The sequence below is a fragment of the Semicossyphus pulcher genome, unplaced genomic scaffold, assembly GCF_022749685.1.
Source record: "Semicossyphus pulcher isolate SPU_LCO1_2020_fin unplaced genomic scaffold, fSemPul1.0.p SCAF_17, whole genome shotgun sequence".
Classification (NCBI taxonomy): Eukaryota; Metazoa; Chordata; class Actinopteri; order Labriformes; family Labridae; genus Semicossyphus; species Semicossyphus pulcher.
In genome coordinates, this window is record NW_027211681.1 from 29,175,842 (window position 1) to 29,189,772 (window position 13,931).

General features: G+C 47.7%; 2 protein-coding genes across 2 annotated transcripts; one reads left to right on the top strand and one right to left on the bottom strand.

Annotated features, from left to right (window-relative positions):
- Window positions 1-493: 493 nt before the first annotated feature.
- dzank1 (double zinc ribbon and ankyrin repeat domains 1) lies at window positions 494-9,421 on the bottom strand. The gene is made up of 20 exons (XM_069665608.1): window positions 9,301-9,421; window positions 9,008-9,152; window positions 8,793-8,895; window positions 8,600-8,663; window positions 7,741-7,856; window positions 7,590-7,660; window positions 6,937-7,054; window positions 6,615-6,728; window positions 6,436-6,519; window positions 6,178-6,300; window positions 5,552-5,713; window positions 5,232-5,469; window positions 5,036-5,139; window positions 4,050-4,136; window positions 3,884-3,974; window positions 3,189-3,250; window positions 3,014-3,091; window positions 2,799-2,926; window positions 2,656-2,730; window positions 494-726 (listed from the first exon to the last, which is right to left on the bottom strand). Exons 1-20 carry the CDS (start codon window positions 9,407-9,409, stop codon window positions 564-566), a joined length of 2,235 nt encoding a protein of 744 aa, XP_069521709.1. The 5' UTR covers window positions 9,410-9,421; the 3' UTR covers window positions 494-563.
- Window positions 9,422-10,321: 900 nt separating this feature from the next.
- On the top strand, window positions 10,322-13,651 carry polr3f (polymerase (RNA) III (DNA directed) polypeptide F). The gene is made up of 9 exons (XM_069665609.1): window positions 10,322-10,469; window positions 11,447-11,564; window positions 11,684-11,751; window positions 11,874-11,941; window positions 12,038-12,150; window positions 12,232-12,375; window positions 12,679-12,786; window positions 13,086-13,277; window positions 13,372-13,651. The coding sequence occupies exons 1-9, from the start codon at window positions 10,408-10,410 to the stop codon at window positions 13,447-13,449; spliced, it is 951 nt and encodes a 316-aa protein (XP_069521710.1). The 5' UTR covers window positions 10,322-10,407; the 3' UTR covers window positions 13,450-13,651.
- The last annotated feature ends 280 nt before the right edge of the window (window positions 13,652-13,931 follow it).

Below are 13,931 nucleotides of genomic sequence, written 5' to 3' on the forward strand. Positions count from 1 at the left end.
CAAGTTAGCATCCAACAAACACAAGACTGAGTGAGTTTATCTGGATCCTGTCAGTTATACATCTTAGCTTCGTACTGTTAGCTTCATCATTTAATGTTGGCTGAAATAAACACTGCTGACAGACTGTACTATGTAGAATCTGTAAATAGAGATTAGCTGACATGCTAACATTAGCTAATAGAGCTACACAGAGGTTCCTCTATGAAGCGAATGTCCTGCTCTTGTTGATCCTGGTTTTGGCCCGTTGTGATAGTTAGCGTGCCTCCTGTTGTGTGAATATGAGGTCAGTGATGAACAGCAGGTGGAGCTAACCTCAGTCAGTGCCATTAAACCACTGCAGAAGAAGAGACGCAACGAAATGAGACCATGAAGAGAAACACCATCAACATGCAGGAAGGACAGTTTTATTAACGTGTTACTGACATGAACTCATCAAATCAGTGAGCAAACACCTGCTGTGACACCAGCTCATGTTTGCAGAACAGAGCGGGGAAGGACTACAAACATGTCACTGCTTTATGTTGACTGACACTAAAGGAAGGCAGGTGATCCAGGGTGATCCGTCAGAAGACGTCCAGGTTCAGTTTGGGTTTTCCCAGTTTGCCCAGTAGGTCCAGTCCGGTCTGAGCAGCCAGCAGAGACACCGTGTCCTTACAGCCAGAGCTCACCGCCACGTCGTACGCCGTCTGACCGCCGGTGTTCCTCCGCCTCACGCTCGCCTTACAGCTGAAACCAGTGAGAGAGGTGATGATGTCATGGTGACATCAGAAGGTGGGAGGGGCAACAAAAACAACATAACTCAGTGGTGTGTAGACTACAGTTTGGTATTTTGGGCGTCACCATCTTTTTTTTGTTTTGGAGCCAGAAGTGACCATATTTGGACAAGAGGGAGGAGCTGGAGAGTGAGGGGCTGTAGTGATGCACCGATCAGGATTTTAAGGGCCGTTACTGATAACCGATTTTTGATAGTGAGATCTGCCGATCACCGATCACCGATCACCGATTGCATTTTTCAACCTTTCAAAGATTATAAAAATCACAAGAGAGAAATCAATACATTATGATCTCAGTATTGATCAGCCATTGCACTTGATAACTGCTGTGTTCAGAACAATGAAGTGTGCTGCACATGTGTAGAGCTGTAATGCACATGAACACATGTATAGGCTGAAACCTGCAGGCTCTGCAATATTAAACAAGTAAATGTGTCTCTCTGTGTCGACTGTGTCCACAAGAGAGCGCAATGAATCACTGAGCTGAACAATGTTAAAGATAAAATAATAGAAATTGATAATAAAACCAAATACATGAACATGAGAGCGGAGAAGTATTCTGTGTTTATCAGTTAAAAACGAGTTAAAAGAACAAATGAAGCCGTTCTCTGTGAACAGTTTAACAAACAGCAACAGTCAGGCTCACATGTGTCTGATGCCTGCAGTGTGATCTCATCTAGTCGTACTTCCTTCAATGACGGATTTATTTTTATCAACGATGGAGAAATATTAACTCGTCCTTCAGTTTGATCAGTTAGAAAACTGAGTGAGTTCTAGGTATAGTCATTCACAGCCCTGTCCCTGGTTGAGAGCATAGACTGTATAAACAGATGGACGACATAACAGCTCCCTAAAAGTGAAGCCAAAACATTTCGGGCGCCCCCTGCTGACTGGCAGCCGATCAGTTCCCGGTGAGCAGAGCGGAGGACGATCCGCGAGTAGAAACGTAACTAAAACAATCACTACAGTCATTGAAGTTTCCATACCTGTGAACTTTGACCTCAGACTGACACAAGAAGCTGTTCTGCTGTTAAACACGCCGGTGTGCGGGATCCTTGCTGTTCGGTAAGTTAAGTGTGTGTTTGGGTTAGCGGAAGTGGCTACGGCCGCTTCACTCGCCGATCTCTACTGCGCAGACTCTGGCTCCGTATGACGTCACCATCGCAAGATGGCAGCGCCTATCAGGGGGCTGTTTTGGCATCAATTACGTACAATGAGAGCAGATGGAGACGCGTCGTCCATCTTTATATACAGTCACTGGTTGAGAGACTGAATATATTTGATTTTATAGTGTGTTACACAGACTGCCGTCTTTGTAGCGCGTCTGTGATCACTGCGGGTCACAGAGCGGTGACGCTGCACCTGGAGCGGTAGGAGAGCATTCAGCAGGAGTTCCTCCAGGTAAAGCGAGTGTTTGCATCCGTTGAGTGAATCTTGCTAACTTCTAATCTCTTCCCTGGGATCAATGTTGCCCGACCTCTAAACTTTGTCTGAAGTGGCGCTGGTAATTCCAGCAGAGCGCAGGTTCAGCCTGAGAGCATGAGACGTTTTCTGTCCGAGGCAAAGACGCAGTGCCACATGATCGCCCCTGCAGCGTTTTATTTGTCTTCACTGTCACTGCGGAAAAAAACATTCATCTGCTCGGTGTGGTGCGCCAGTGTGGCTCATTACATATTTACGACACGCGATCGGCTGGAATGATTGGCACTTTGAACGGGGATTGTCCGATCACTGATCCCCTAATTAGAGCCTATATCGGCCGATCACAATCGGACTTGAAACTCATTAGGGAAATGGAGAAATGTCTTTTTAAAAGCTCATGTTGGAGATACAGGGTTTCCACAGGACGCAGGTGTGTCTGTGTTGTAAAGGTGTGTCGTACCTGAGTAGGACCTTTACACACTGCAGACCATCGGAGCCTCGAGCAGCAGCTTCGTGCAGAGCTGTGTTCTTCATCCTGAGGAGGAGGAGGAGGAGTTATCACCTGTTCAGTCACAAGTTACAGGTGAATGTTTGTGCTCTTACGGTCCAGACTGCTGCTCCACGTCAGCTCCTCTCTGCACCAGAACAGGAAGTACATCATGGTGGCCGTTCACCACAGCAACCGTCAGAGCGTGCTGGCCGTCACTGTCGCAGCAGGAGGGGTCTGCCCCCTGGTGGTCAAAGAGATACAAACCAATCAGTGTTTGAACTGTCAGCTGATCCAGAGAAGGCTGCTGATTGGCTGCAGAGACTCGTACCTGATCCAGGAGCTGCTGAATGACACTGATCTGACCACAACCAGGACCCAGCTCCTTCAGCAGCTGCTCGTCCTTCACCTGGAACCATGATGGCCAATCAGAGAGGAGCAGGAATTTAGACAGCAGCAGGTGGTCTCACTCGGGTGAGTTTAGATCACACCTGTGTTTTTCTTACCGGAGGTTTGGGTGTCAGGTTCTGTTTGGACGGTATCATCACACCTGTAGGCCGCTCACTTCCTGTCACACACACACAGACCACTGAGGAGTGGGCACCGGGGTCCATGCTACCAACATCAAACATCTTTTTAATGAACCAAGTGAGCTAACTGTCCCCTGAACGACCTGAAGACACTGCAGTGCTTTACTGTAGTACAGTACTGTAGCTCTCTAACTAGCCCCCCACCCCCCACCCCCCAACAAACCCAAACGGTCTGCGGCTCCAACAAACCCAAACGGTCTGCGGCTCCAACAAACCCACACAGTCTGCGGCTCCAACAAACCCACACGGTCTGCGGCTCCAACAAACCCAAACGGTCTGCGGCTCCAACAAACCCAAACAGTCTGCGGCTCCAACAAACCCAAACGGTCTGCGGCTCCAACAAACCCAAACAGTCTGCGGCTCCAACAAACCCAAACGGTCTGTGGCTCCAACAAACCCAAACGGTCTGCGGCTCCAACAAACCCAAACAGTCTGCGGCTCCAACAAACCCAAACAGTCTGCGGCTCCAACAAACCCACACGGTCTGCGGCTCCAACAAACCCAAACGGTCTGCGGCTCCCTGCTTCACACTCTGACATGACCCACATGATGTTATTTTGTTTTCAGCCTCACAGTTCGTTCCTGCTCACGTCACACTTCATGTTTCTTACTGAGGCTACTGCTGTCGGCTGATCGCTCTGTGACGCTGCTCAGAGTCTCAGTCCGACCCGAGGGCTCGATGATGGTACCTGCTGGATCCACCTGAGAACAAAAACACCATATGAATTATAACTAGGCTTAAAACTACCTGAAGCTCAGATGTGTTTGAGTTCAGACCTGTTTCTCAGATTCTCGTCCGGCCGACACAAAGCTGACGGTCAGACTGACTTCATATCGATCCTCCTGAATCACAGCAGAGACCATCTGAAGGAGATCACACAGGTCACCTGACAACCAGGAAATAAACACAGCACGGTCTGCACCTGCTCAGGTGGGTTTCAGTGAGACTTCTCTTACGCCGGGAACACACCGGACGCCGAAGCGCCGCGAATAGCCGCGAAGCGCCGAGAAGCGGAGCCAGTTTCCTTTCGCCGCCCATGTTAACCGATTGTGTCGTTCACACCAGACGCGCCGCGGCGCGCACTTCCGCGGCCGGCTCGCGCCCTGCAGCGATCGTTTCGGCGTCTGGTCTATTTTTTGCGCGAGCTGCGAGCGATCGCGTCAATCCTGGCAGGAAGTCACACATGAAACAACGAGAGAATCCGGTCAATTTTCAAAATTTAAAAAAATTTAAAAATAAAACACCGCGATTGACAAATGCGATGTTATATTTGTGTGCTTTTATATATTTGTCAGTATCTAAACAGAGCGCGAGAGAGACGAAGATACACACAGACACACAGACATAGACACAAACACACACAGACATAGACACACACACAGACACAGACACACAGGCACACACAAGAAAGAGAGAGACACAAAGTGGACTGGCTATAGGGGGTGCGGGCGGGGTGTCAAAACACACACGCAAACAGAGAGAGAGAGCATGATGAAAAAACAGCTCCAGATGTGAGTAAACGACAGCTGAGGAGCAGAGGCGCTTGTCGACCGGCGCGGAGACATGCGCATCTGGTGTGAACGGAAGTGCTCCGGCTCGCGCGCGATTTTCGTTGCGCGGCGCTTCGCAGCGCTTCGGCATCCGGTGTGTTCCCAGCGTTACACTACCTGATCCCATCAAACAGTGATTTATATTATAGTTAATTAATGCTACAGGTAAGGTCACTGAGGTACAGGTGAGGTACAGGTGAGGTGTGGTGTACCCGGCCCAGGCGTGGTTCTCCCAGCAGAGCCCTGAAGGGGGCGTTGTTCTGAGCGTAACTCCTCAGGTGAGCACTCATGTGATCCAACTGCTTCCTCCAGAAACCTGAGAGCACGACGAGATACCAAGTTTCTACTGAGCAGAGAGCTGCACTAGCGTCAGCGGTGCTATCAGGTGTAGTATCAGTCGTATGTTACCTCTGCCCGGGCTGACGGAGGTCAGCAGCGGTTGGCGGTCTCTGGTCGCGTGCTCTCTGCTGACTCGTAGCACCCTCTGTTGCTCCTTCCTCTGCAGCTCAGTGGCTGATGGGTAATAGAGTCCTACAGTCTGCGTGCACTGGTCTGCAGTGGGCATGGCTTGTTTCTTTCTATGGGCAGGCTCTGAGGAGGGCGTGGCCTGCCGGGTGACATCATGGGAAGTCGGTGCTGAAGCCTGCTCACAGACAGGTAGACCACAGCCAGTTTAAGGTGTGTTAAGCTGTTTAGCATACGGGGTGAACAACAGCGGTGCAGTGTACCTGTTTGGTAGCAGTGCCTCCGGCATGACGTGTAATGTCACTGCAGGATGTGGGCGGGGCTGGAGCTTCCAGGAAGACTCCACAGACTGCACAGTGGATGGCGTACGGATGTCCGCTTGCTCCGCAACGCCAACAAATCACACAGCTGGCTGCATGCCCCGGCTAGAAATACACAACATAGCACTACATTTCCCACAAGGCTTCACTCTCCACCTTAGCTTAGCAGAATGATTGGAGAAACTGCTAGCCTAGCTGCACCAAAAGTACACAAATCAACAAAACAAGAAATTAGCCATTCCATTAACATCAATGGGCCAACTCATGCTAACGTTAGCTTGCATGCTAACATTATTTTTGGAGCACAAACCGTTTTCTGACTGTTTAAAGGTATTTACATTTAATCCCTGAAACACAAACTACAGACTGTGGATGCTAAAGAACTAGCAATATATAGCAGAATGTTAGCATGCTAATTACCATCATCTTTACCAAACAGTGATACACAGGTCAGTGTTAAAGCTATGAACAGTGAGAGTGTGTTTCTACAGGAGCCAGGTGTGTTCCAGGTGTGTTCCATAATGATTGGTCAGCTGGACAGAGTTTGTGCTGTTTGTGTGTGTCCTCACCTTTGAGCCGCACCAGTCACAGTATCTGGCATCACTGTGATTTAAGCGTTTACATCTGGAGCAGGACAACTTCCTGCTGTCTGCTGAGGGGACAGAGGGGGCGCTGTTCCCCACATACACGGCCTGCAGCAACACACACACACACACACACACACACACAGGAAATAAACAGGTACATCTCAGCTGATGACTCCATTAAACAGTAACAGAGTGTAATGTATGTGTGTGTGTGTGTGTGTGTGTGTGTGTGTGTGTTACAGGCTGCAGGCGGCTCTCGCAGGTCAAACAGCTGGAGATTTGAGCTGGATTCCCACTTCCACAGCAAACACACACCACATGGTCCTACACACACACACACACACACACACACACACACAGTTCAGATACGGAGAGGACATGGTGAACAGAGTATATAGAGTACGTGTGTGTGTGTTTACCTGCAGTGCTCGGCTGGACTGTGGTCGTAGTTGTTGGCTGATGGAGTTCTCACAGATTAAACAGGTCTGAGTGTTCACGGGAACCAGAGTGTTACAGAACACACAGCACACCATCTGACGACAGAACACACACACATTCACTCACAAAACACTCAGAAAACACACAGCAGGTCGATAGACCACGCGCTGACTGGAAACTCATCATTACCAAAGTCCTGACAGAGAAGACGAGGAGACGAGTGTTTAACCCTGTTGATCATCACTGTGGTGTCAGACTGACTTTTTGCAGTTGAAAGAAGATATTCAGGTGTGTGTGCAGTACCTGTCCTCCTTCAGCAGGGGGCAGTCTCTGCTCAGGTAACACAGGAACTGCAGCTCCACAGTGAGGACAGAACCGAGCGAAAGGATCCGATGGACGGAAACTCAAACACCCAGCACACCTGGACAGAGAGAGAGAGACAGAGCGCTGTTAACTCCGCCAAAAGGTGTTCCTCAAGGTTCAACGTTAGGACGTCTCTTGTTTCATTGTTACCTTGTCTAACCTGTCTAATTTGTGTGACTGTACATTGAGAGTTAAGAAAAACTGGAGTCACATTGCTTGTATGTTCCCACAGACTTGGCCAATTCTGATGTTCGTTACACGCTGATGATTCTGTGTAAACATCCAAGTTTATCTTTATGGTTTCACATAAACACTCTACATTGAAACAATTCACCGCTTCATCAATCTAAATTATATACAGCACAGATCTTGAAAGAAGTTGCTTGTGTTTTAAGTTTAGTTCCCTTCGACCTTTTTGTTTCTTGGTAAATTGTCTCATATACTCTGTTGTGTTTTGGGGAATGTTGTAGAAAAAAGGTCCGAAAATATAAAGAATCTTCTTCTGTGTGAAAGAACGGAAGAACAGTAGAACAAATATCAGCTAATGTTTAAAACCTCTCTGTTAGCCTGCACGTTAGCGCCCCTGTTCTCACCGCAGGAAGTCGGTCTCTCTGCAGATTCTGGATGTCTCCGTGCTGCTCAGCTGCTTCAGCACACCTGACCTCTGACAGACAGAAAACATCTCAGAAACAACGACGTGGATGTGGAGTTAATTTGGATGAGCTGGTGTTTGTTTGTTTTTACCGCTGATGGGGAGCGTTGGGGAAGTCCAGTTTGGTCAGCGGCAGTGGGAGGGCCCAGCCGACTGTTCAGGAAACGAGGACCTGATTGAGGAGAGGCAATACCCATCATCCTCAGCTCTGAAAACAAAACAACAGGACACGAAAAAGCCATAAAACACCTGATCTGTGTTATTGTCAATGGGCCCCAGTTGTAACACGAGACTGGATCAGTGGCTGCTGTAGCTGCTGTTTAGTTAGCACTAAGCTAGGCTAAACACATCCTGGTCCCCAACATGGAACGGTTACTTTAGAAAATTCCAAGGCAATGCCCTTAAAGTCCCAGATAGTTTATCTTTAATGTAAACAATGAACACAATTTGAGATGAGGTGCTTAATATCAGCTCCAAGGACCAGTTAGCTAACAGTTAGCTTCTAGCTCTGATCCCTGTCTCGAGTCAACTACACCCAACTGACCATAGGATGGCTGCTGACTAGCTTGTTAGCTAACATCACACAACATGTAGATGACAGAGACCTGCAGTTGTTTTATGGTCTTTGTTTCTCTTTTGGTGGAACTAGGCTAACAGCTTCCACCTGCCTTCAGTCGCTGTGCTAAGCTAAGCTAAACACATGGACGAGACAGATGACCCTGGAGCAGACAGGACACTCTGCTGGGGTTTACTTATTGTCCATACAAGTCAGTGCTCCAGTAATTAGCACAAGCACTATACACTATACAGTATACAGTACACTACACTGTACACTATATTTTCATAACATCTTGATCGCCCCCTGGTGGCTGGCTGGAGTAAAGGTGAGAAAGGCGGCCTCCTCCATTTACACACAGTCAAGGGTTTGAAAGAAGCAAACACCAAACACACCTGGAGGCTTCAGTGAGGAACCAGCTGAGTTCTCAGCAGACCAGGGGGTTCCCTCAGACGGACACTGAAAGGAAAATTACAGAGGATTAGTAGACAATTAATCATCAGCAAATAAACTCAGACACCAGGTGCAGGGAGGTCAGGGGGGTGATGGGAAATGTAGTCTAGAAACAGCATGTAGGGGTTCATTTACCAGCTGTTGGCTCTGCAGGAAGTTCTCTTCCACCTTCCCGTTCTTTGATTCCACAAGTTCAACAGAGAAATCCTTTGTCACTGTGGAGCTCTCTCTGCCGTCACTGCACACACACACACACACACACACACACACACACACACACACATAGAGTAAGGGATGCTATGTGTCGTGGCTACATTGAGCTACAGGAGCTGGTGGAACAGAAGACTCACCTGGTGACAGCTACAGCTCTGACAGCCAGTCGACCTGCAGGCAGCAGGATGGGCTCGCTGTACCTCCTGCTGCCTGCCGACCCGCGCTGCACCACCGCCGGCTTCGACCCATCCAGAGTGTAGAAGATCTGCACCCCAGGAGTGTCTGCAGAGAGGGACACACCTGTCAGGTACACCTGGAGCCAATGGAATAACTACTATAGCAATAGTAGCTGCAAATGTAGAACCAATTAGAGGGTAGGACGACCTGCAGGTGATTAACTGTACTCTCATGGAGACAGGTGTGTGGTTACCTGACTGGATGGAGACAGGTGTGTTGGTGTCGATGTGGTTCTTGGCTCTGTGTGTCTGCAGGTGGATGATGGGAATGATGAGCGGAGCTGACACTGCTCCTGCTGTCATGATGGTGACTGTCTGTGAATACATCCATCACAGTATTGTTCAGTTAAAGTACTCACACACTTTCTTTAATTGTTTAAACATCACAGTTTGTTCAAACAAATATTGTCTTAAAAACAAGTGAGTTAATGAAAGCCTTCAGCTTCAGTCAGTTCCTGTTGGTTCAGACGGACTTAAACAGAGAACACAAACTGTCTGAGGATGAGTCAAACACGTCACACTGCGCATGTCCAGATGGGTATAAAATAGTAAATTTAAAACTAGAATAAACTTACTTCAGATTAACGTGCAGATGATTCAGAGAAGAGTTCCCACAAACGGCTGCTCCTCTTCCTACGACCGTGTACAGAAGCGTCACCATAGCAACGGGCTCTGTTCTGCGCGCGTGCGCTCGTCCCACATACTGAGGGTACCAGGGGGTGGGGTTAACAAAAAACCTCTACTCACAGTAAATAGCTAATAAATTTACAAAATATATTGATCTAAAATTTGAAGACCTGTTAGGATGTTTATATATTAAAACTAAAGATGGCTCAACTTTTTAGTTGTTTGAAATATTTAGCTTCTTTTGGACTGCTTTTAACAAAAAACCACACCACCGAGATCTTGCTTTAAATTTAAATTCATACAAACAAAATTAAATTAAAAGATTTAATGAAATAAGGAGAGGAATATTTTATGCGCTATTAATAAGGAGGAAGCTGCAGTTCTTATTCATCTCGTTTCTGAGTCAACATCTAGGGATATCATGGTTCATGGTTAAAATGTGATCAATATGAACACGATTAAATCAAATGAATGACGAAAACATCAACAAGGATACGTTTTTTACCTTTTATATTTTGTTTTATCTGTATTTGTTGACAGGCAGCTTTCAGGACACTCCTAGGCACAGCTAACTTTTGAGGACCCTGAACTAGCATGCCTGCAACACAGCGCTAGCTAACGGTGTAGCAAACAGTCGCTACGGCTGAGACAGAAAGCCAAAGAAGAGCGTTAAAATGGCAGAAGTGAAAGTGAAGAAGGAGACGAACCTTTCAGACCCCGCGGAGGTCGAGAACAGGTCAGTCCCGTGACCCTGAGCCCGGTGCTGTTTACTCATAAACCGCTCCACCGAACTCCGTTCAAATTCTGTCCAATTTAATGTTTACTCGGTTATCATCGGGCCACATGCCTGATAAATGTATTATCTGATCTGTAGTGAGCACAGATAACCCAGTTTACTTAATATACCTAAAACTGTTATTTTACTGTTCTCTCACTGTGCCATTCACTGTCCCCAGAGAGCTCTAAAGAAGGACGATTCTCTCTAGAGAACCCAGTGGATGAACCCAGGATTAGATATTCTGAGAGAGATTTAATGGTAGAAGTTCTACCTGGAGTTTAGAATATGTTGCCGAATTTGAGTTATTATCCTGCAGATTTAGAAGTGACCTAAAGTCATGAATCATAAGTCGTTAAATCCAGCAAACAAGTGAATTATTGGTTTATTGTGATTATTTCAAACGGAGCTTGGTTTACATTTTAGGTCAGTCTGTCCATGTAGATTATAGACTGTACAGGCATTGGTTTAGATTCAGTCATGACATGTCAACAGACAGCAGAGGTTAATACAGTCTGCACTATACACACACACACACACACACACACACACACATATATATGTATATGTATATATATATTAAACAATCAAGCACAGATTCAGGTGTTGATGATGAGTCTCTTCCACTAATCAATACATGGAGTTATTCACCTGTCCACCTGTCTAACACCTGTCTTCAGGAGAGGGTCTGACTTTTATTTACTCTTTTGGAACATGTTCGCAGATCTTTGTCACAGTTGATTTCTCTTGTGGAAAACTGAGTTATCTGAATGATGACAACACGAGGACATTTTTAGTTGTTTTTATCTTTATTATTTAAATCCAACAAAGTCAGAAATCTGAGATTCAACTTGGACCTGTAAGAAACGTCATACATGTGGCCCTAACCGTCGTCTGTCTGTGTGTGTGTGTGCGTGTGTGTGCGTGTGTGTGTTCAGGATCAGAGAGCTGTGTCAACAGTTCCCTCATGGCATCACAGACCAGGTGATTCAGAACGACATGCCTCACCTGGAGCCTCAGCAGAGAGCCATGGCCATCAACAAGCTGCTCTCACTGGTCAGTCTCATGATGGTGTCACTGCTGGTCCTCTCCTGTTATGTCGCCCTGTGTCTGTGTTTCTGATCGGTGTTATTGATGATGTCAGCTGGTCTAAACGTGTCTGTTCACCTGTTCAGGGTCAGCTGGACCTGATGAGGAACAGCTCGGGGCTGCTGTACAGGATGAAGGACACACAGAACGCCAGGTAAACTCACCTGCCTCCCTCTGCAGGAGCACGCTGCAGCATGACAGACGTCTGAACATCATGTGTTTCCTGTTGAGACGACATTAAAATGACCACTTTGTCTTTATCGTGTCGTGTGTCAGTAAGATGAAAGGTTCAGACAACCAGGAGAAGCTGGTGTATCAGATCATCGAGGACGCAGGAAACAAAGGTAACCAACTGCAGCAGCACACCTGCTTCAGTGCTGCTGTTCTAACACGCAGCAGCAGCAGCCGTGTGTGCTGATGATGTTTGTGTCGCTCTGCAGGGATCTGGAGCAGAGACATCCGCTTTAAGAGTAACCTCCCTCTGACCGAGATCAACAAGATCCTGAAGAACCTGGAGAGCAAGAAGCTCATCAAGGCTGTCAAATCTGTGGCTGTGAGTGTCTACCTGCTGACCAGCTGATCTGTGCAGGTACCAGGTGTCCTGTCTGACTCTTACATGTTTGCCATGTTGCAGGCTTCCAAGAAGAAGGTGTACATGCTGTACAACCTGCAGCCGGACCGCTCAGTGACGGGCGGCGCCTGGTACAGCGACCAGGACTTTGAGTCTGAGTTTGTGGAAGTCCTGAACCAGCAGTGCTTCAAGTTCCTGCAGAGCAAGGTTAAAAAAACTTTATTTACACGGCTGACATCGACAGAAACAAAACTTATTAGACGATTAAAAAAGAGAGAAATGAACCAGAATATGTTTTTAACTAAGGATCCTAAAAGCAGGTGAAATCCTGTCTGTGCATGAACTGTCACACTCAGTCACCTGTTGCTCACCTGACTCACCTGAAACATCAATCAGCAGCTGAGATGATCAGTCAGACCAGCAGGTGGCAGCAGAGTCAACATTACCTGTGTGTGTGTGTGTGTGTGTGTGTGTGTGTGTGTGCGTGTGTGCGTGTGCGCGTGTGTGCAGGCTGAGGCAGCGAGGGACAGTAAACAGAGTCCCATGGTTCAGAGGAACAGCTCCTTCGCCACCTCGCACGAAGTCTGGAAGTACATCTGTGAGCTGGGAATCAGCAAGGTGACGCTCACAGCCCCCGATGCTAACCCAGCTAATGTTCAGCTAATGCTAAGCTAACAGCCAGCTTACATTTATTAACCCTGTGCTAATGTTTATTTAACTTTCAGCTGGCATTTGATTAATGCTCAGCTGACAATCGATTACCACTCTTGCAGCCACGCCCCCTTTTTATGACATCACTCACCTGACAGTGACCCCTCACACAGACACACAAACACCTCCTGAGCCTCAGGTCCCCTCACAGCTGGTCTGAGGTGAGTTCAGCCCTGAGTATCAGCCTGACAGGTGTGTTCCTGCAGGTGGATCTGTCCATGGACGACATCGAGACCATCCTCAACACGCTCATCTACGACGGGAAGGTGGAGATGACCGTCATCGCCGCCAAGGAGGGGACGGTGGGCAGCGTGGACGGACAGATGAAGCTGTACCGCGGCGTGAACCCCGTCATCCAGCCCACCGGCCTGGTGCGGACGCCCTGCGGACTCTGCCCGGTAACACACAGACACACACACACACACACACACACACACACACAGGTTGTACAGGAGCACAGCACAGTCCTGACTTCCTGTTTCCTGTCCTCAGGTGTTTGACGACTGTCATGAAGGAGGGGAAATCTCTCCGTCAAACTGCATCTACATGACGGAGTGGTTGGACTTCTGACAGACGCTGTGTCCTCGTGCTCTCAGCAGACCGTCTCTTCATGTTCACACTCGTCTTTTCTATTTATCACCACGTTTAATAAAAGTGTTGCCGTGCTGACGTGTCCTGTGCACTCTGATCCAGCGAGGCGGCTGCTCTCCTCACATCCTCACACTGACTACGTGCAGTCAGACACACGTGAATGAAGTCTGCCAGGTTTACCTTCTTCTCAGGTGTGTGAAATAGTGTGTGATCATTTCACTGCTTTGTCGCCTTCAGGGAGGTTAGACACCTGTTCTTCTGTGACCTCACAGGTCAGAGGTCACCAGAGTTGCACACAAACTTCAGATGTTTCCAACAAAAGGAAACATTTCATTCCCTCAGAGACGACGTGAGCTGATACATGACCATGTTACCCAGAATGCACTTCACATAAACAGATTACAGACATCTTGAGCCTCTGAGCTGTTAATACATCGTGTTCTACCTGTTACTGTTATTTC